At 42.6% G+C, this 21,340-nt stretch overlaps 2 protein-coding genes across 2 annotated transcripts in view; both read right to left on the reverse strand.

Annotated features, from left to right (window-relative positions):
* LOC134838858 (protein IWS1 homolog A-like) lies at window positions 1-1,488 on the reverse strand. Its single transcript, XM_063854150.1, has one exon. The coding sequence runs from the start codon at window positions 1,486-1,488 to the stop codon at window positions 1-3; it is 1,488 nt and encodes a 495-aa protein (XP_063710220.1).
* Window positions 1,489-2,464: 976 nt separating this feature from the next.
* Window positions 2,465-21,340, reverse strand: part of LOC134845887 (protein IWS1 homolog A-like) — a 576,794-nt gene continuing 557,918 nt past the window's right edge. The window contains exons 2-3 of the mRNA XM_063863012.1: window positions 7,820-8,136; window positions 2,465-4,354 (exon numbers count right to left, since the gene is read on the reverse strand). Of these exons, the coding sequence (XP_063719082.1) occupies window positions 2,829-4,354; window positions 7,820-8,090 (1,797 nt within the window). The 5' untranslated portion in view covers window positions 8,091-8,136 and the 3' untranslated portion in view covers window positions 2,465-2,828. The remainder of the gene's footprint in view (window positions 4,355-7,819; window positions 8,137-21,340) is intronic.

Genomic DNA, 21,340 nt, shown 5'->3' on the forward strand with positions numbered 1-21,340 from the left:
TCATCTTTCGAAACTCCAGTCAAGTCCTTTCCGTTGATTAGCAGCTCTGTTCATGTCCCTTGCGAACATTTCACACAAATCTAACGCCCACTCATTGCCTTCCGAGGCTATCCGTTTCAGATCTCTCTCTATATCTGTACTCTTTCTTCTGATGCGCCTATGGTCCAACAGAAGATTTTTCTCCGCATACCTTTTACACTGTAGAAACACACAGAACAAGTAGTGCCGTAACATGTGGTACATTTCAATCCTAACAACGCAATGTGAGCCAACACAGAAACAGATGGGTCCCTTGTAACTCAAACTGCTTATTTTCTGCAATGTGTATGTCTTCCGGTCATAGGCGGTCCCTTTGAACTCAATAGATTGACTGCTCACAGTGTTGCTGCGACCGCACGCCTCACATGTCATTCTGTCTTGGGTGTACCCCATGGATATCTCAGAGCAGCGGTCAACCAAAAACTGAAAATTAGTTTGCCAAGAGGTAGCCCTGGAGAACTTTCCCAACATTGCGTTCACTCTATCCGTCACTGTTTGAAGACATTTGCGCAAATTGGGTCCCGATTCCGGCGGATATAGTTTGAAAGAGTCTGTAACATGCAAAGGATAACCTTTTCCCGGGAAAGAGGCCGCGTTGAGGTAGAGGTAGATCACCTTCAGAAATGCCGATGTCTGGGTCTCCGAGTTTCTCTTCATTCGCATATCCGAATCCATGACTTGGTGCAGTGCTTTCCTCCAATCAGCATTTTCACTTTCATCCTCAACATCATCTTCAGGTAGACCAGGGGCGTCTGACTCGGATCCCAGTTCGTCCACGTCACTATCTTCCAAAACCAGAAGTTCACTATCTGAACTTTCATAACATTTGCTGTCGTTTTTATCATGCTTAGATTTTGATTTGCTAGCAGAACTAGGAACCGTAACTAAACTTGCATCTTGTGATGCATCATCAACAATGGGTCGTTTCTTTTTCTTACTACTCGAATTTCTATGTGTATCTTCATCGCTATCGTCAGAATCAATGACGTTTTTAGGACGTTTTTCAGCGCTTGTCGGAGTTTTCCCAAGGGTGGTGTTAATCAATTCCTGTTTTTCGACTTTCTTGTTTTCTAACTTTGAAATTCGTCTACTTGGAGTTCTCTTGGAAGCACTGCGCGATATTACTATTTGTTCATCATCACTACTCCCACTATCTTTACCATTAACTTGCGGATCCTTCTGATTGTTCGACTCTTTCTCACTTTCGGAATCTTCATCAATGACTGGTTTTCTTTTCTCTTTTGGCGTTTTCCTCAGTTTGTTCTGTAATTCTTCAATTTTCTTTTCTTTTTCTTCCTCTATTTCTTCTCGTGTTTTGATCCTCGATGAGCGCCTGGAATTTTTGGTTTCTTTTTTGGCGCTACTTCTGCAGATGACAATTTCATCTTCGTCATCATCTTCGACTTGAATGACTTCCTTGTTGTTGTATCGAGATGTACTAGGAGTCATTTCTAAATGAGGTGTGTATTCACTTTCCTGCGATGATGCTTAAAACAAAACTTATCAGAATAAAATTGCACCTAATTCAAAAAAACTTTAGACCCAGAGGGAGTTCAAGAGAGTAACCAAGTCAAAACTCATGCAGATAAATAATAATTAACACAGAGAAGCTGCACTTCGCAAACACAGACAAGAAAACGAACAAAAATAGCTCTAAGGAATGAAATAAAAAAAGGTTAAAAAAAAGTCTCGAATTAGTAAAATTTTTGCTTGAGTCGGATTTGAACCTGCGACCTCGAGATTTGGAGTATCACGTCCTTCCCTCTCGACCACGAACGCTTAACAACCGGCAAACACTAGTCACAAAAAAAGCAGCTGCATATGCTAACTAATCTGCTCCACGGTCTCTTATAAGCATGCCATTGTCAGCAAGCAAATAGAAAATGAGATGGAAATACGGAAGTCAAAAAAGCAATATTCGTAAAATGGGATTTTTTTTCAAATAAAAACTTCAATTTCCGACACAGAGGCAAAAAACAAACACACAAACGCATATAAACCTATTTATGCCTTCAAACGTGGCAAAATTAGACCACAAAGCCTATAAAACATAGGCCGAAACATTGAGGCCAATTTAAACTTTTAAGCGAAAAAAAATACAAATAAATTAGATTTTGAAGTATAGAAATTATAGGAACAAGCCAAAACACTTTCAATCACAATAAAAAATGCTGTTATCACAAGAAACATCCATGACGAGGTAACACAGGAACAAACATGAGCAGACAAACATTAGGCCGACAATTTTTTAGAAACAGAATTTTTCCTTTTGGAATAAGTCTAGCACATTTGCCAACCCAGCCGTAATCTTTACCAATAGATCGCGTTTTCATGCAAAGCCAAAAAAAATGAAATAGGTATCCAATGGTTTACCTGAATTTTTAAAAAGATATTTCAACTGAATTTGTTTAGAAACGAAAACTCAGTGATGCTGCAAATAAGCTGTCAAAACAAAGTCAGACAAACGATACGCGGCAATTTTTTAGAATGCAAAAAATTCAGTTAAAAAAACGGGTTCTAACCCCATTAAAGCCCAGGACCTTAGCAGTCCCATTTATAGGTGCTATCTTAAGGCTAAGTTTGCGGGAGACGCCAAGAGATTTGAATTTATTGCTAATATCCAGCATGCTGATATTATTTCTACAATGTAGAAGCAGTAGGACCGGTAATTCATGAAATTGAGTGAAATTTAAATACTGCAAAATTAAAACTAGCACTGCAAAAATAAATAATCATCAGTTTTTGTCAGACAAATCATCAGTAACCTGTCAAGTTTAGATTAATATGCTTCATCTTTCGAAACTCCAGTCAAGTCCTTTCCGTTGATTAGCAGCTCTGTTCATGTCCCTTGCGAACATTTCACACAAATCTAACGCCCACTCATTGCCTTCCGAGGCTATCCGTTTCAGATCTCTCTCTATATCTGTACTCTTTCTTCTGATGCGCCTATGGTCCAACAGAAGATTTTTCTCCGCATACCTTTTACACTGTAGAAACACACAGAACAAGTAGTGCCGTAACATGTGGTACATTTCAATCCTAACAACGCAATGTGAGCCAACACAGAAAAAGATGGGTCCCTTGTAACTCAAACTGCTTATTTTCTGCAATGTGTATGTCTTCCGGTCATAGGCGGTCCCTTTGAACTCAATAGATTGACTGCTCACAGTGTTGCTGCGACCGCACGCCTCACATGTCATTCTGTCTTGGGTGTACCCCATGGATATCTCAGAGCAGCGGTCAACCAAAAACTGAAAATTAGTTTGCCAAGAGGTAGCCCTGGAGAACTTTCCCAACATTGCGTTCACTCTATCCGTCACTGTTTGAAGACATTTGCGCAAATTGGGTCCCGATTCCGGCGGATATAGTTTGAAAGAGTCTGTAACATGCAAAGGATAACCTTTTCCCGGGAAAGAGGCCGCGTTGAGGTAGAGGTAGATCACCTTCAGAAATGCCGATGTCTGGGTCTCCGAGTTTCTCTTCATTCGCATATCCGAATCCATGACTTGGTGCAGTGCTTTCCTCCAATCAGCATTTTCACTTTCATCCTCAACATCATCTTCAGGTAGACCAGGGGCGTCTGACTCGGATCCCAGTTCGTCCACGTCACTATCTTCCAAAACCAGAAGTTCACTATCTGAACTTTCATAACATTTGCTGTCGTTTTTATCATGCTTAGATTTTGATTTGCTAGCAGAACTAGGAACCGTAACTAAACTTGCATCTTGTGATGCATCATCAACAATGGGTCGTTTCTTTTTCTTACTACTCGAATTTCTATGTGTATCTTCATCGCTATCGTCAGAATCAATGACGTTTTTAGGACGTTTTTCAGCGCTTGTCGGAGTTTTCCCAAGGGTGGTGTTAATCAATTCCTGTTTTTCGACTTTCTTGTTTTCTAACTTTGAAATTCGTCTACTTGGAGTTCTCTTGGAAGCACTGCGCGATATTACTATTTGTTCATCATCACTACTCCCACTATCTTTACCATTAACTTGCGGATCCTTCTGATTGTTCGACTCTTTCTCACTTTCGGAATCTTCATCAATGACTGGTTTTCTTTTCTCTTTTGGCGTTTTCCTCAGTTTGTTCTGTAATTCTTCAATTTTCTTTTCTTTTTCTTCCTCTATTTCTTCTCGTGTTTTGATCCTCGATGAGCGCCTGGAATTTTTGGTTTCTTTTTTGGCGCTACTTCTGCAGATGACAATTTCATCTTCGTCATCATCTTCGACTTGAATGACTTCCTTGTTGTTGTATCGAGATGTACTAGGAGTCATTTCTAAATGAGGTGTGTATTCACTTTCCTGCGATGATGCTTAAAACAAAACTTATCAGAATAAAATTGCACCTAATTCAAAAAAACTTTAGACCCAGAGGGAGTTCAAGAGAGTAACCAAGTCAAAACTCATGCAGATAAATAATAATTAACACAGAGAAGCTGCACTTCGCAAACACAGACAAGAAAACGAACAAAAATAGCTCTAAGGAATGAAATAAAAAAGGTTAAAAAAAAGTCTCGAATTAGTAAAATTTTTGCTTGAGTCGGATTTGAACCTGCGACCTCGAGATTTGGAGTATCACGTCCTTCCCTCTCGACCACGAACGCTTAACAACCGGCAAACACTAGTCACAAAAAAAGCAGCTGCATATGCTAACTAATCTGCTCCACGGTCTCTTATAAGCATGCCATTGTCAGCAAGCAAATAGAAAATGAGATGGAAATACGGAAGTCAAAAAAGCAATATTCGTAAAATGGGATTTTTTTTCAAATAAAAACTTCAATTTCCGACACAGAGGCAAAAAACAAACACACAAACGCATATAAACCTATTTATGCCTTCAAACGTGGCAAAATTAGACCACAAAGCCTATAAAACATAGGCCGAAACATTGAGGCCAATTTAAACTTTTAAGCGAAAAAAAATACAAATAAATTAGATTTTGAAGTATAGAAATTATAGGAACAAGCCAAAACACTTTCAATCACAATAAAAAATGCTGTTATCACAAGAAACATCCATGACGAGGTAACACAGGAACAAACATGAGCAGACAAACATTAGGCCGACAATTTTTTAGAAACAGAATTTTTCCTTTTGGAATAAGTCTAGCACATTTGCCAACCCAGCCGTAATCTTTACCAATAGATCGCGTTTTCATGCAAAGCCAAAAAAAATGAAATAGGTATCCAATGGTTTACCTGAATTTTTAAAAAGATATTTCAACTGAATTTGTTTAGAAACGAAAACTCAGTGATGCTGCAAATAAGCTGTCAAAACAAAGTCAGACAAACGATACGCGGCAATTTTTTAGAATGCAAAAAATTCAGTTAAAAAAACGGGTTCTAACCCCATTAAAGCCCAGGACCTTAGCAGTCCCATTTATAGGTGCTATCTTAAGGCTAAGTTTGCGGGAGACGCCAAGAGATTTGAATTTATTGCTAATATCCAGCATGCTGATATTATTTCTACAATGTAGAAGCAGTAGGACCGGTAATTCATGAAATTGAGTGAAAAGTGTGGAAGCGAAAGAAGTCAAGGGATTCGACTGACTAGCGATCCAGTGCAGATACTCCTGCATTCTAAATGATTATATCTAAATTATAAAAAGAAAAAAAACTTCTTACAAGAAGAAAAAGAATAGTTGCAGAGTTTTTGTGAAAAACCTGAAGAAACACAAAACTGAAATTAAATAAGAAATCAATGCAACGCATTAGAAAAGAAAGAAGTATCCAGTAAAAAACTTTATTCAAATTACAAAATCAAAAAGAACAAAACACTGCATAGCAGCTTCTTAACTAGATAAAAATAACAAAAGGGAAAACAATTTAACAAAAAAAAACAAACAGCTGTTAACTCCTTTTGAACACTAATGAACGAATCATTGCTAAGCTTTTTTTGCAAACATAAAAACAACCAACAAATCGATTGAGTAACGTTTTTTCTCAATCCTATATTATCGAGCATGTGACAAAATGAACATTCAATTAGGAAAAATAGGTTTTTTGAAGAAAAATAAATGAATTGGAAGCGAAAAACTAAATTATGAAAAATCAATTAAACGCGTTTAACAGAAGGCTGCCAACAACAAATCTGACAATACACATCTTTTCGTTATCCTGCGCTGTCAACCATACACATCTCAACTGGTAAAATGGACTATTTTTCAGCCAAAACTCTCTGCCGAAATAAACTTGACCCGGAAACTCGCTAGTCGTAGTCCCTCGTAGCCAGTTCATTTATCTTTCTAGAACTTGTTCACTTCACGTTTACTGCTTCTACTAATTGTGCAATGTCCCTATAGCCTCCATAACACCTGCAGAGCAGGACGGAGGCTTTTCAGACAGTAGACACCTAACTGAGCCCATGCGGCAGTATCCAATGAACAAGTTCAAGGCGGATTCAGCTTTCAAATAGGAAACTTAAGCCCAAAACGAAGAGAAGGATTAGTAGAACGTAGAGTCTGAAAAGAATCAGGTAATCGAAAAAGTACCACCAAGCATCAAAATAAATGCTCAAAATAACCCGGATTTAGGTTTTACAAAAAGAGATAAATTAGTGAAATAAACCATCCTTGCAAAGCATCATTTAGTTCAAACATGCATGCTTAAATAAAAACAATGCAATTACGCAGAAAACCGATTATTGACGAGAATCCGCAGGTTAGCAGTAACGTTTAAACCTATTTGCACAGCATAGCTATTCAAAACAGAATGTAGCTAAAACATAAAGAGAAAGCGTGACATGCTTAAACATGTCAACATAGGGACTTCTTAAACATGGCTGAAAATGTCTCGCTCTATTAAATAATAGATGGAGATAGATTTTGTTACATATTTTGTTAAACTGAAAAGACTCTATTCCAATTTGATAATTCCTGCTAATCACAAGCTAAAAAACAGTCCAGAAACAGAAGCACCAGCATTCAAACACACCCAATCGAAGATTGGAAAAGAGTAATGAACACAAGTAAACATTAAAAAAACACTGACTTTAATGAAAAAATCTCAACTTTCAAATTTCAAAGAAAAAAATAGATGCCCTTTAAGTTCGTCTAGTTCTTGGAACGATTTATGACGGGTAAAAAACCGGTAAAAGTTTTTATTCCGCTGAAAATCTAAAAATTAAATTCACTTTCCTAACTAGAAATCCTTCACGAACTTTTGCGCCATTTGGATGTTTGTATTTGGAGAAGACTATTTACGTCACTTTCAAGCAGATGAATTTCAATTGAACTCAAAAAAAGCATATATTCCTAAATGCATTAATATTTTAAAACTTCTTCCTGAAAAAAAAAACAAAAAAATCAGCAAAACCTATATATAAGAGTTTTCACTACTTTCATTACTCTTCATAAGCACTTAGTATTTAATCGGCCAATAAACCGATAATACATTGGTGAACGCCCATTGAGCCGACAACAAAATTCCGTTTATTTGGCCAACAACTTGTCTGGTTCATTTTTGACCAAATAATCAATTTGTGTTGTACCCTTCAAATGACACAAAGTAAATTCACATAACCCGATATCACATGAGCTGAAAACATTGTAATTGAAAATTTTTGAATTCAAAATCCGATTTTGAATCAAATAATAACAGAATTGTTTAAATCAGAAAAAAAACTACACACTTAGAAAACTAAGCAGACAAGCAAAAAAATCGACCGACTGCTTTTCCCGAAGAAATTAATTTCATCAAACGTCTTGCTCACGATTATAAGAAACTTGCTCTCAAAAAAATTAGAAAACGGAGGAAAGTATTAAACATTGCACCACCTACCTTCGATAGTTATCGAAGGCGTTTTGCACACATCTGAAGTATCTTTTTCTGAAATAGCAAAAGTTTCTTTGTGTTTCTTTTCAGACGACAATTGGTTTTCTTTTGCACTTAAGTTCGTTGAAGAGGGCGATGCAGAGTGATGTGTTGTCTCCAAGATGAAATTTTCCCTCTTTTTGGTCAGTTTGATCGTAAGGCATGACTCATCTGTCATGGTCTTCACAATTTGTGCAATGAGGGACATGCAGCCACGATAGTTCACAACTGGCTGCATGCTTCAATTTACAACATAGACTATTACTTGCTATCATCTGCGCGGCAACTGAAAACAACAACCTCTTGAAGCGATCTCAACCAAAGCCAGTTCAATGTGTGGTCCATCAACATCGGGTCGAGAAAGTCGTTACTATTTAAGACTATCCGCCAGATCGCGCAAATTAACTTAAATATATAATAATAATAATAACAAAGGATTTAGGATTAGGACTAATCCAAGGGTTCGCATAAAACCCAGTAATTGGGAGGTTCAACGTTCGTGTTTCAGTAGTTAAAGTTAAGTTTCTTCAAATCTCTACAGTTGTTGCAGCCACATAATATCCGCCAAGTGCATGAATCTGACTCGTTGTAGCGGGTTTTGAAGAAATTCGTATAAACTTCCAGCAGTTTAATTTTGCATCCTGGATCAAAGATTATGTCAAATTTGAAGTAATCGTTAAAAAGGTTGGCCAGACGGCAAGCTCGAAATCAGTAATCTGATTCACACTTCTTCAGACGTATTTGTTGGCAGGCAAAATTTCGTGTTGCTTGTGTTCTTCGAGTACGGATGTCTGTGATGGTTACTTGACTACGCCAGTCTGTCAACTTTTCCGGTTAGTATTTTAGCAAACCAGAGAATAACATGAAGTTCTTGATATAAGGAGATTGGAAGGACATCGAATTTCACGAGCTTATCCTTATAGGATATGTTGTTTGTGATGAAGATCCATGATACTGCTTTTTTGTTGTTGTTGTTGGGGATTCACAGCACTGCTGTTGGGATTCTTGGTCCCGGCGTCTTCTCTAAAACAATGTCCACTTGTTTCTGCACGTGATACAATCACAGAATAATTGCCACGTGCACGTTGTCATTTCTGAAAATCTCTCGTTTACAAATTTCCACATCGTGTTTAAAATTCTCGTCTTGAGGCCGATTCGTTTATCAAAATGAATATATGGTTTTCGCTGGATACTTTCAAGAGTACCCAAGTCGCCTTTTGATGGTTTCCAAAGGGCTGATCCGTAGTTTAAAATGGGCACAATATAACAGATATATGCGTTCTTTCTGGTCCAAAACGTCCCTTTTGAAAGATTCCGTTTTAGGATGAAGAGAGCTTTCAAGGCTTTTTCGGTCCTTTTCTTTGCATGCAGAGTCCACGAGAGTGTGTCATTTACGAGAATTCCCAGATCTTTCATACATTCAGTTGTTTCAAATTCATGGTTTGGCAGTGCAATAGGAGCTGTACCTTTAATGCAGAGCACTTTACTTTTTCCTAAGTTCATTGACATGAAATTTTCGTCACACCACCGCCACAGTTTTCTAACGTCTATATTCAATCTTAAAGGGTTGTCGCCTACAATTTTGTAGTCATCAGCATAACCGAACGATTTGGACATGACACATGATGGAAGATCGTTTATGAAAACCAAGAAGAAGAGCGGTCCGAGGATGGAGCCTTGTGGTACGCCACTGAATACTTCTAATTCATCTGAAACAGTGTCATTTAGTCTCACAGTTTGCTTCCGTTTATAGAGGTAGCTTCTTAACAGATTAAAACAGTTTCCACCAATCCCCAGAGCAGCCAACTTTTGTATGAGAAAATCATGCGTGACTTTGCAAACGCTTTCTCGAAGTCTATATAGAAGATATTCAGATAGGAGCAGTTTTCAGACTCTAAGCAGCTATAGATTTCATGCAGATATTCTATAAGGTTCGTTATAGTTGAACGTTTGGGTCTGAAACCATGTTGGGCTGATGCCAGAGTTGGGTAAACAATTGGAGTCAGCTTCTCGAAAATCAGTTTCTCTAGCAGTTTTGAGACTGTTGAAAGCAGGCTGATAGGCCTGTAATTACTCACATCTTTTTTATCTCCGTCTTTGAGTATTCGTGCAATTTCACTGTTTTCCATTTTTCCGGAAATCGGGTTTTATTTGCGATGAGGTTAAACAGTAAGTGCAGTGATTTCGGCAGTGACTTGGAGAGACTCTTCAGAAGTAAGTTCCCGATCTTATCCGGTCCTATGGCTTTATTTACGTCCAGTAGTTGCAGAGCGTTTTCTATTTCATCGGTCGTAAAGTGAATCTGATTTAGTAGGGTGCTATTTTGTTCGCCTATTTTCGTATAGTAGGTGTTTTGAGTGAACACTGATTGAAAGTATTCGTTGAATAATATTACTTTTTCAATATCTGTATTGGCAGTTCTTTGATCAAAAAAAATTTCGTTAGGGATAGTGTTCGACTTGGTGATCGACTTCAAGTGTCTCTGTATGTCGCTGAATTTGCCTTCCTTGAAGAGCGTCTTCTCATGTAGATGCTGGTCATTTTGAAGCGACAAGGTGAGCTCAGTTTGTAGACATTTGATTTTGATTTTGTTTGACGGCGTGGGCTGCCGTTGTTGTTTCAATTGAAGTGTTTTTAACTTCTTGATGAGGTTTGAAGAGTTGCCACTTACCCATGGAGCCAGTTCGGACCTATGTTTCGTGGTTATTGGAAGAAGATCCTTTAATATTTCATGTAGCCACTTATACCAAAGTTCAACCATCAAATCCACATTGCTCATGCAGTATGGTCGGAAGGGATGTTGGAGAATGAACTCATTAATTTCTTTCCAGTTAGCTTTCTTGTATGCAAATATACCGAAGTCTAGCTTTTGTTTGGGAGACGGTGAAGAGATATGTACAGGTCAGATGTCAAACGAGACTTTAGCTTGATAAGGTTTGTGATCAGAATTGGAGAGACTTCTCAGATGGTTATCAATGACTATGCTTGTCACATACTGGGGTTTATTGCATAAGAGAACATCCAGTGACCTTCCGTCCTGGGTTTTTATGAGTTGCTGAAAATTTGATTCACATAGTTCATTGAGGATTGTTTAATCGAAGAGAGATGTTGACGTCATTGAGGGCCAGTGTGTAGATGAAAGATTGATGTCGCCAGCTATACATGAGCAAACAGCACTGTATTCGAACTGTTTTCGCCTAATGAATTTTAGGAGCTCAACGATGTCCGGAAGAGTCCATGTGTACGCACTGTTTGACGGGGCGCTGTAAGGACAACATATTAGGAATGTTTTATTTAAGCTTATACGAATTATCACACAGTCTTGAAAAATTGAGTCAATTTGAGAGCTTGGAATGTTTTTGCTTACTGCTATCAGTACACCGCCATGCTTTGTCAACCCTTTATCAGATAGTCTGTCTTTTCGATGTATCGCATAGTTGGGTAGAAACAGACCTATATCCCTAATGCTCTCTGTGAGCCACGTTTCTGTTAGGCAGATAATTTGATAAATATTTTTCACTTGAACGGCATTGGAGAAATTTGTTCGGCGTTGGTATTCAAATATACTTCTCACATTGTAAGTTAGTATATTCATGAAAGCTGCTAGTCATTCGTCCGCCACGGGAAGCTTCTCTTTTGTCCACTTTGCGCCCTGTCGAATGAAGAGCTCATGGCTGGGTCTCAGTATCCCCTGACCACGAGGTCACTCTAAAAACAGGGCTACTATTCATTATCATATTAGTACTGTTTTTGTTCAGTAGATAAAAATCATCATATACATCCGAGATGGATCAATCCTTTCCCTCAAATCCTAGCTCCTCATATTCCGGAAAATGAATTAGATGTGCATTAAATTCAGTTCAAGACATATCGAGAAGCTAAATATTGTTTAAAAACCAGTTTGTCTCTTTCCAAGACCCTTCAGGATTCTTGAATTGTAACAGTCGCCTACTTAAGTCTACGTAACATATGAGGTTAAAGAAATATAGGCCCTATAACCATTGGCTCAAGAGTCAGGGACACTATCTCTTGTGTTTTTCTACCTCAAGCGGTCGGAGCCAATTCGGTTCACTTGCGACTAAAACCCGCGTTACAGCTTAAAGGCCACAACCAAAAAAATACCCCCCCCCCCACTCTAGAAAGTAAGAACGCCCCCATACTCAGGTCTCAAAATACCCAAAATACACGAACGCCGTTAAAACGCCGTCGAAACCCTATGTATAGTTACTTTTAATTAGACAGTGGAACTTTGATCAATTTCAGATGGATCAACCTAAAAACTCTACCTAACTCAACATAACAATATAAAACACACTCAAGAAAGTTAATTAGCTCACATTCCGACGACCTCTAGAACTGATTAACTAATTTAAAAAGCAACTCTAGAAATGATGGGTAATTAAGTTTAACTCGAGAAACAAGTTTTTGGTCTGGACCATCAGGTACCTTCAGCTGTCCCCCTTTCCACCAAAGGATCACTCTGGTTCACTCTAATTTATTTCTTCTCCACTCGCAATCACTTTCCGTCTTCAGCCAACAAGAAGACAGATCAACTCTAGTTCGAATTATGTATTGGAAAATGCGAATAGCAATTTCCCGCTGCTATTTTTGACTACTTCTCCGCGTTTGTAGTTCGAATCTTCTGATCTTATTTTTCTGGTATTTTCAGTTGTCGCGAGAAACTTGAGCATGATATGCTCAATTCGAATTTTTGAAAAATTGCTCTTCACCTCAAAATCAGGACTAAACGCTTTCTCAATGTCAGACTTCCAAATATGACCGACTGGCACATACTCCCCGGACTCAAGATCGATGTACTCATCGCATGTAGTCGTCCGTCAATGAGCCTTCAGAATGTTCAGTGCGTCTCAAGATACAGTGCCAGTAGTCATTTACAGAAATATGCAGCAGATTTAACTTTATCTAAACCTCAAAATTCACAACCATGCAAAATTGTCACCATATCGCTAAACAGCAATCAAAATCTGCATACACCTGCACCCTGAATTTCCGCTTTGTAAGCTGATGATTAAAATTTGTGCGAAAACGTTTCGCACAATTAGGCTCACTGACGGACGACTACATGCGATGAGTATATCGATCTTGAGTCCGGGGAGTATGTGCCAGTCGGTCATATTTGGAAGTCTAACATTTTTTGTGCGAAAACGTTTGTTTGAATTTAAAATTTTAACGCATTCTCAAAAAATTTCTTTTGTTTTACTCATCAAATATTATAGTAGATATAATATACTGGTAACAAAATTTTTTGATTTAAATTTTTTTTTCGTGCCCTCAGATTTCATCTGAGTTCATACTCAAGCCCCTTTTTTTTCCCCCACTCACGACTCAAGAACCAATCCCTGAACACCCTCTTCAGTTCGCGCCCCTTGACTTCGAAGTATTTGGTCCTGAAACATTCGACATCGTAATCTGCCATGCCAGCTCCTCTTCGTCATCGGAACTGATTAGGATCTCTTCCCATGCCTTCAGCTGTTCGTAGACCCGCAATCCACTCGCGTTGCTCTTGCAGTCTTTTCGCCTGATTTGGCAGAACCTTCATTTTAGATTCCCTATTCCTGTAAAAGGAATTATGCAAACTCAGACTCATATTCTTCGCCAAGTCCTCCTCTAATATCGATCCCCTCGCTTTGATATTATCTCGAGACACTCTTCCAACTCTTTTCCAACCCGTGGTTATCGCATTGCGATCGGTTAACAAGGGTCTCTTGTAAGCTTCCGGCCCTATTTCAGCCAGGAACTGTCGGTACTCCTTCTGAGGTTTCTTCATGTGATCCTTCGTCACCGTGTTTAACCAAGACGTCAACGTCGCTCGGAACCATGGGAAGAATCTTATGCGACTCCACACGTGCCTCACCTCCATAGGTATAAAGAATATTTTGCACGCAGTCTCAAACAACTCAAGCCTCCAGTTGTAATCATTGGCATGTATTGATTCCGCTGTTGGTGCCGTTGACTCTCGATATTTCGTCACGTTTTCCTCGATCCACCGCAACGCCAGCATCGAGCTCACCACGAAAAGGGTAGCCCAACTGACCGAATTTTTTCCACGTCCCATATCAAGCAGAGGTTCGAATGCTCCAGTTACCACACTGTCTGTGCCAGGCAGTGGCATGGGCATTCCCCATGTTTCAGGTTAATACTCCGGAGGTTGCGTTCTCCCGAAGCTTCAGACAGAGGTTCAAATTCCACTCACGACTCAAGACTCAAGAACCAATCCCTGAACACCCTCTTCAGTTCGCGCCCCTTGTCTTCGAGGTACTGGATCCTGACACATTCGACATCGTAATCTGCCTTGCCAGCTCCTCTTCGTCATCGGAACTGATTAGGATCTCATACCATGCCTTCAGCTGTTCGTAGGCCCGCATCCACTCCCGTTGCTCTTGTAGTCTTTTCGCCTGATTTGGCAGAACCTTCACTTTAGATTCCCTATTCCTGCAAAAAGAATTAAGCAAACTCAGGCTCACATTCTTCGCCAAGTCCTCCTCTAATATCGATCCCCTCGCTTTGGTATTATCTTGAGACACTCTACCAACTCTTTTCCAACCCGTGGTTATCGCATTGCGATGGGTTAACAAGGATCTCTTAAAAGCTTCCGGCCCTATTTCGGCTAGGAACTGTCGGTACTCCTTCTGATGTTTCTTCATGTGATTCTCCGTCACCGTGTATAACCAAGACGTCAACGTCGCTCGGAACCATGGGAAGAATCTTATGCGACTCCACACGTGCCTCACCTCCATAGGTATAGAGAATACTTTGCACGCAGTCTCAAACAACTCAAGAGTCCGCTTGTAATCAATGGCATGTATTGATTCCGCTGTTGGTGCCGTCGACTCTCGATATTTCGTCACGTTTTCCTCGATCCACCGCAACGCCAGCATCGAGCTCACCACAAAAAGGGTGACCTTCTGCTGATGGTCGGGTAACCCGACTGACCGAATTTCTTCCACATCCCATATCAAGCAGCGGTTCGAATGCTCCAGATACCACACTGTCTGTGCCAGGCAGTGGCATGGGCATTCCCCATGTTCCAGGTTAATACTCCGGAGGTTGCGTTCTCCCGAAGCTTCCAACAGAGGTTCAAGCTCCATCATTTTCTCATGTGTCACATCATTTTCCTCCATGGCTGGGGCACTATTCATTGCTTTCCCGATCGTGTTGTGTCTCTCAAAATCACTCGTTTTTTCGCTTTCTAAGCTCAAGAGTTCCTCCCCCCAGATCTCACTCAAGTTGTCTCTTTGATCCCCTGGCACAGCTCCCAGGATCTTCTTCAAGAGTCTATATGAGTGATGCGATATTCGAGCAAGGCGTACACATTTGGGTATCGAGAAGGCTTTGTCAATTATTACCCTCTGACTGTACACCCCACCATCGCCATGTGTAATGGGTAGTGGCTTGCACACAAATTGGCCATTACCGATCCCACCAGAGATTTCGCATTCATTGGCAAACTGTAGGCTTCAGTCACGGGAAACCCCATATCCGCCTCAAGACCAATCTTCCATCCTCTGATGCGTTTCTGGACCATTTGTAACACTCCAGACCATGACTCCACGCTCAACGCCGTCACCAAATGGTGTTCGGATTCTAGAATCTCCAGTGATTGCAAGCTGCACATCCTCGAGAAGAATCCCAATGCCGTCGCTATGTTCACAGTGGTGCTCGCATATTATTCAGCCACTATCAGCACCTCACTTTTTCCTTTCACCGTGATGTCACCAAACCACGTGGCTAATTCCTCCTTCTGAAAAGATTGTATACTGACGCAGGATCGTCCGTCACAAGTATGATCTCCACGTCCACACACTAGTTCCAGACCACTACCCTACCCGGTTCCATCTTCTTTACTATTTTGTCCAGCTTCCTCGTTGTTTCTTCCAATTCCGTTCAATGAGGTAGGATTAGTTTGTACACCACGTTCAGATTACCGATTACCCAAGTCCATATCCTTCGCTGGTGACAGTCTATTTCGCTCCGTGACTTCTTCAATCAAACTCGCGTGGGGATGTGGGCACCAAGAGGGTCTCAGCAACTTCCAAACAGTTCCCAAATTGGTAATCAACATGTCGTTTCTATTTTCAATATTTAGCTCCACCCTTTTGTTCGAGCGCGGCACGCATATCACCTCTGGCATCTTCTCAAGTAACAGACTTAGTCTTGGCCTTTCCCTTTCCGTCGGGTCAATCTCAATTCTCCGTCATATAGTTGTTTCCGGCCTCCGAATCCAAGAAAGGGTTATAAGCTATTCCCATCACTCCAGGCACATATTGATACTCTCCCCGTTTTGTGGGCTTCGAATAGTCTTCTGCTCGAGCCAAGTTACGATGCACGTCATGCCGCTCCTCGGTTTTCGTGTTGTAGATCAAGCTTCCCATGGTTCTCTGGAGACTGCCCTGAGCTCTCTTCTTTTTCGATTCCAGTACTCTGGTATACGTTCAAGAAAACAGTGGAGACTCTCCTTTCCATAGGTTAACTTCCCATCGTTTTTTGATGGCACATTCGAACAGTAGTGTTGGTTATCACTGACATGATCCATCTCAAAAAACAAGTTGCATTTTTTCTCCTCGCTAGGCTCAATCCCGAGTTGTCTCGAGCATTATGTTGGACCAGCATTTGGTACACCCGCAGACCCTTGTCGCCCAGATTAAGTTTGTCGTGCGGGGTCAACGCCTCTAATGCCACTCCCGCAAAACTCCATGTGAACATCAACTGTCCTGCCGTTCTGACAAAAAGATCAGCCATCAATGGCAATGCCGACGAGGGTGCTCTCATCGCATCTTCAAAGTACTCTAGCAGCAGGTTCTCTCAAGACCGCCCCAGGTGGTTTCCCAGCCAAAGTCGAGCGGTGTTTCTCGTCGCATTTCTCTCGAGAGGATCGCACGTCACTTGCATCCCAATGGCATGGTGTTGCGTCGAAAGCCACTACTTGCGGATGTCCACTTCCCACGTTTGTCCACTAGTCGAACCCTTTTTCGCGTTTGCCTTTTGGGGTTTGAAGTCTTCTACCGTTCCCGGAGTCGTCGAGGCTTCCATTTCCCGCAGCACCTCGGCCAAATTCCTGGGTGCTGAGCTGCTCCTGTAGGCCGCTGTTTTCCATTGCGCTAGAATCATGGGAGCCGTCTATTTTAGATTCTTCTCTGAAACCGCATCTGCCGAAGGACTCGCCTCTTCTGTCTCCCGTTTCCTTTTCCTAGACCTTATTCTTTAACTCGGGGGCGTCGCCACTATCATCACTGATTCAACTTCTCTATCCAGATCTTGTTTCTCCGACTCTTGCCTCCCCCTTCTCGAACCTTAAGGATGTTAATATTTTTTTATCATATTACTAGTCTTATTTTTATCATCCATCCCAATCTTATTTCCATTATCATCAGTTTTTTCATTTAGAGTAGAGCTGTCTTTACATGGGTTGGCCTCAGTCTTCTGCTTCGGTTCCCTTAGACTAATAATCTTCTCAAGCAGCTCCTTTCTCGCTTTCTCGTCTAGTCCGGTGCCTATCACGACCGGTTCCCCATACTTCATCACCGCACTCCACAGTTCTTCCTTGAAATCTTCCAGCTTAGTCTCGCGCCCGACTCTCCGGTTGAATTTACTCAAGAAATCTTGCCATCTCATCTCGCCTTCTCATCTAGCGTGACCATGAACATCCATTTTTTGCCCTAAGAAGTGTTCTTCTTGCTTTCTTCCGCACTCAAGAGTAGCATTCCCATGTTGGAGGTTTCACTCATCAAAGGCAGTTCCAGATTTTTTTTGTGGGTAGATCCCAGGGGTGGGGTAGCCGTGTTCGCCCAGTCATCCCCACCAAATCCTGCGGTAATTCCTACGTGGTAAAGTTCCTCTCCAATGCGCCCTGATGAAGTGTGTTGCCCACCTCCATCTCTTCTCCTGCTTCACTGAAGGTTTAACCCATGCTTTCCCCCTCTCCTGCTTCTGCTTGCGCTCTTTCTAGCACCTCCTTGAACCTGTTTTCTACAGGGAGGCTTCTCTTGTCTCCAGGGGTGCCCACTGACAAGGGTGAGGGTGTTGCTGGATCTGTCATCTTTTACTCGGTGAGGAATACATACAGGGGTCCCGACGCATCCAGCGTTTCCCCTCTTGCCTCAACTCCAACTCATCCAGCTCATATGGCGCTCGGTATTTCTTGTGGCAAACTTCACCTGTTTTCTACAGGGAGGCTTCTCTTGTCTCCAGGGGTGCCCACTGACAAGGGTGAGGGTGTTGCTGGATCCGCCATCTTATACTCGGTGAGGAATACATACAGGGTCCCGCCGCATCCAGCGTTTCCCCTCTTGCCTCAACTCCAACTCATCCAGCTCATATGGCGCTCGGTATTTCTTGTGGGAAGCTTCATATCGTCCTTCAGTGCCATGTGACCCTCCTCCACGATCATCCTTCCATCGTCATATATTGGCAGCTTGTTCTCAAGTCCAGCCTCCTCAAGTGTTCTCAAGACATCTCGGACCTCAAATTTAGGGGGCATCGAGCCTCGCATCTTCTTCGCTTGTGTAGTCCACGAATTTATCTTGATTTCACACGTGTTGAAATACACCGCTGCCGAGTATCCAATGAACAAAGGATCCCAGCCATCCGTGAATTCTCTTTGCTGTCTTTCTACCGTGGCCCTCGCGAGTAGGGAAGGGACTACCATGGGGCTGTTCATTCCCAGGGTCATCCTTCTCACCGTCGGGAACTCGTGGACGACAGGGAATAGGACATCCCGCTCTAATATCGTTTCCAATTCCTTTTTCGTGAATTCGAAACTCCTCGTCCACGCCGGGATCCTTAAGACTTCCCTCTTGTCCCTCGCCACTGGATTCAGGTTCCAAAACATGGGTTAGACCTCGATTGGACCTTCACGTTTTCCTCCCATTCTGCACTGCAGTTGTCCCCTGAAGTTGCACACCAATAGCTCTGGATTCTTGACTTTTCCAAAAAGCACTTTCTCACTCATCTGCGCTCTCAAGTCTTCTTGTCTGCACCAGTTGAGTGCCGTCCCATCTAGAATGCTGATCAGGCCCACGTGCACCACCGAGTGTCGAAACGCCACCACGAGTGGATCCGGGAATGCATACATCACTGCTGGCCCGTAGACTCAGGTCACCACTTCCGCCAAGCCTCTAATCATCCCCACTGGGTCAGATCTCATGATCAAACACAAGTCAGTCAGAAAGGGTATGCCCCCATTCGCCTCTCTCACTTCTTCTCTCGTCTTGGGGTTTCTTTCCTCGCCCGTCAAGTATCGATTCTGCATCAGCAGATACTCCACAAGCAATGTCTTCAGTCCGGCACCACACTTGTACGAATAGGACTCCATACTCGGGTGAGCCTTCCTTACCGACAGGGGTTCCCCATACTTCATCAACCGATGAATTGCCGTCAGTTTCCCATGCTTCAAGAGTGCCAGCGTCAAACACCCATCATTCCGGAGCGTTCCCATGCCCCTACTGAACATGTACGCCGGCCCCATATTGAACAGGTACCTGGGGTATACCAGATTTAAGGCCAGCAGGAGGTTGATGGGCATATTCAAGAGCTCCTGCACGAACGCTTCAAAGATGGTGTCTGCCGCGTAAAACACCTTGTTCAGATACTTCTTTTCCCAGCAGGGCTCAAGAATCTCAAGATCTCGTGGTCCTTCCTGGTCTTCAGCTCGCCCTTCGCATGCTCCATCCAGAAACCTCCAATGGTGACTGCAAAAGTTGGTGTGACAAATATTCCCACCGTCATCTCCCTACCTTCTGCCACCTCTAGCTGCTCCTCAAGATAATTCCATATTTGTATGATGAGGGGTGGAGCACTTTCCCTCGTCTTGTCCGTCTTATTCTCGAGTCTCGGTGTCAGAAGGGGCCACCTCCCTCTCTCTTGTGTCAAGCGATATCCTATCGACTCCAATTGTTTGTCGGCCGCGGCCACATTCTTTCTTTCACTACTCGGTCCTCTCGCACTGCTGGTGGAGCTCGTGATTGTCAGATCCATACTCCGGAACCACAGACTGGCTGTTAGATGGGTTATCGCAGGGTGATCGTCCCCTATCTCCGGGTTAAACTTCAGCTGTCGGGCAAGATTCGACACATCAAGGCAGAGAACCTCATCCAGCACAATCAAGATGTCTGCCAACTCAAAATCTACTCAGAGCATGAGATACATCCACCCATGCCGCTGCCAGTTCAGACTTAAGAAGTCTCAAGTTTATTGGCTCCAACTCGCGATTCGGAGCTGCCATAAGCATCCGCCACCCATTGCCCTCTGCTATCAGGATCAAAATTGCTATCATGATCAAAATTGCAATTGCAATCACTGTAATGCTGGTGGCATGCTCGCGTAGCCTGGCGATGACGTGAACACCACTCTCGTCTTTGGCCTGAATTCAGAAGCTACCAACTCCTGCACCTCGATTATTGCTACAAACAGCGTCTGAATTGCTTCCCAGATCTTCTTGGGGTTTGGTTCCGCGCCTGGCAAGTGCTCTAGAAGTCCTTCAACAAGCTGGTGGTCATTCATCCCCGCAAATAGCAACAACTTACGCTCACACGGCGTCTCCAATTTTATTGCCACCACCAGAGTCAACATGTGGTTCAATTCCGCTCCAGGCAGCAGGTACACTAGGGTTTCTGGCCAAAATAACTTCGGCGATGTCCCCTCGAAGTCCGATCCTGCCACGATGATTGCTCTCGCTGCTCCAGGGTCTGATCGATCGTACATGGCCAAGGTTTTGGCTAGCTGAGAAGTCCCACAGGATCTACCATACCTTGGGTCTTCGGCGAGCTTTGGACCCACGTATCCGGTGTCCGGGTTCCCCATGCTCTTTGGCTCAAGAAGCTTTTCGACTATCCTCAGCTGTGCAGGAATCGCTACTCTGATCCTGGCTATGCTCGTTCGGTGCTTGGGAGGTTCGACGATTAGACCTGAACTCCCCAGCTGCTTGAGGGGCCTGTAGTTGACTGGCCCCTTATCGATTTTTGCGGTATTCCCGTTAAGTCTGCGGTTTCTAGTGTCTTGGCTCTGGAGAAGTGCGCCTCGTGGGCCTTTAGCCAATCCACACAGTGATGTCTGCTCAAGTCCTCTTGTGACACATTTTTAAGTCCCAGAACCTCCGCCAACTCTTGTCTACATGGCAGATCTTCCAGGTCTAGATCCTTTACTCTCTCTCTAGATATCGGGCTTTGCTCGCCTCTTCCGGTCTCTCTGTCTTCTTGTTGTCCACCACCACCACCGCCGAGCACACTACCGAGCTCTGGGGTGTGGACGATTCCGCCTTGTCTCCTTCCATCGGTGTGGCTCCTAGTTGTCTACTCCTGCTGCTCCTTGAGCTTTCTCTCGAGTCGGTTCTTCCTCCCAAACGATCGGCAAAGAGCCTAGCAGCAAAGAAGGGAAGTATTGGGGCGGACCAAAGGTGAACTGGCCCGTCTCCAGCATGTCTGTCTCCAGAAAGTTTATGTGCCTTTGGAAGACACCGTTTAGCCACTCCAT

This window comes from Symsagittifera roscoffensis, chromosome 1, assembly GCF_963678635.1.
Source record: "Symsagittifera roscoffensis chromosome 1, txSymRosc1.1, whole genome shotgun sequence".
NCBI classification, from domain to species: domain Eukaryota; kingdom Metazoa; phylum Xenacoelomorpha; order Acoela; family Convolutidae; genus Symsagittifera; species Symsagittifera roscoffensis.

Coding starts and splice junctions, on each gene's coding strand:
- LOC134838858 (XM_063854150.1), bottom strand. CDS start 1,488: ATGACTCCTAGTACATCTCGATACAACAACAAGGAAGTCATTCAAGTC.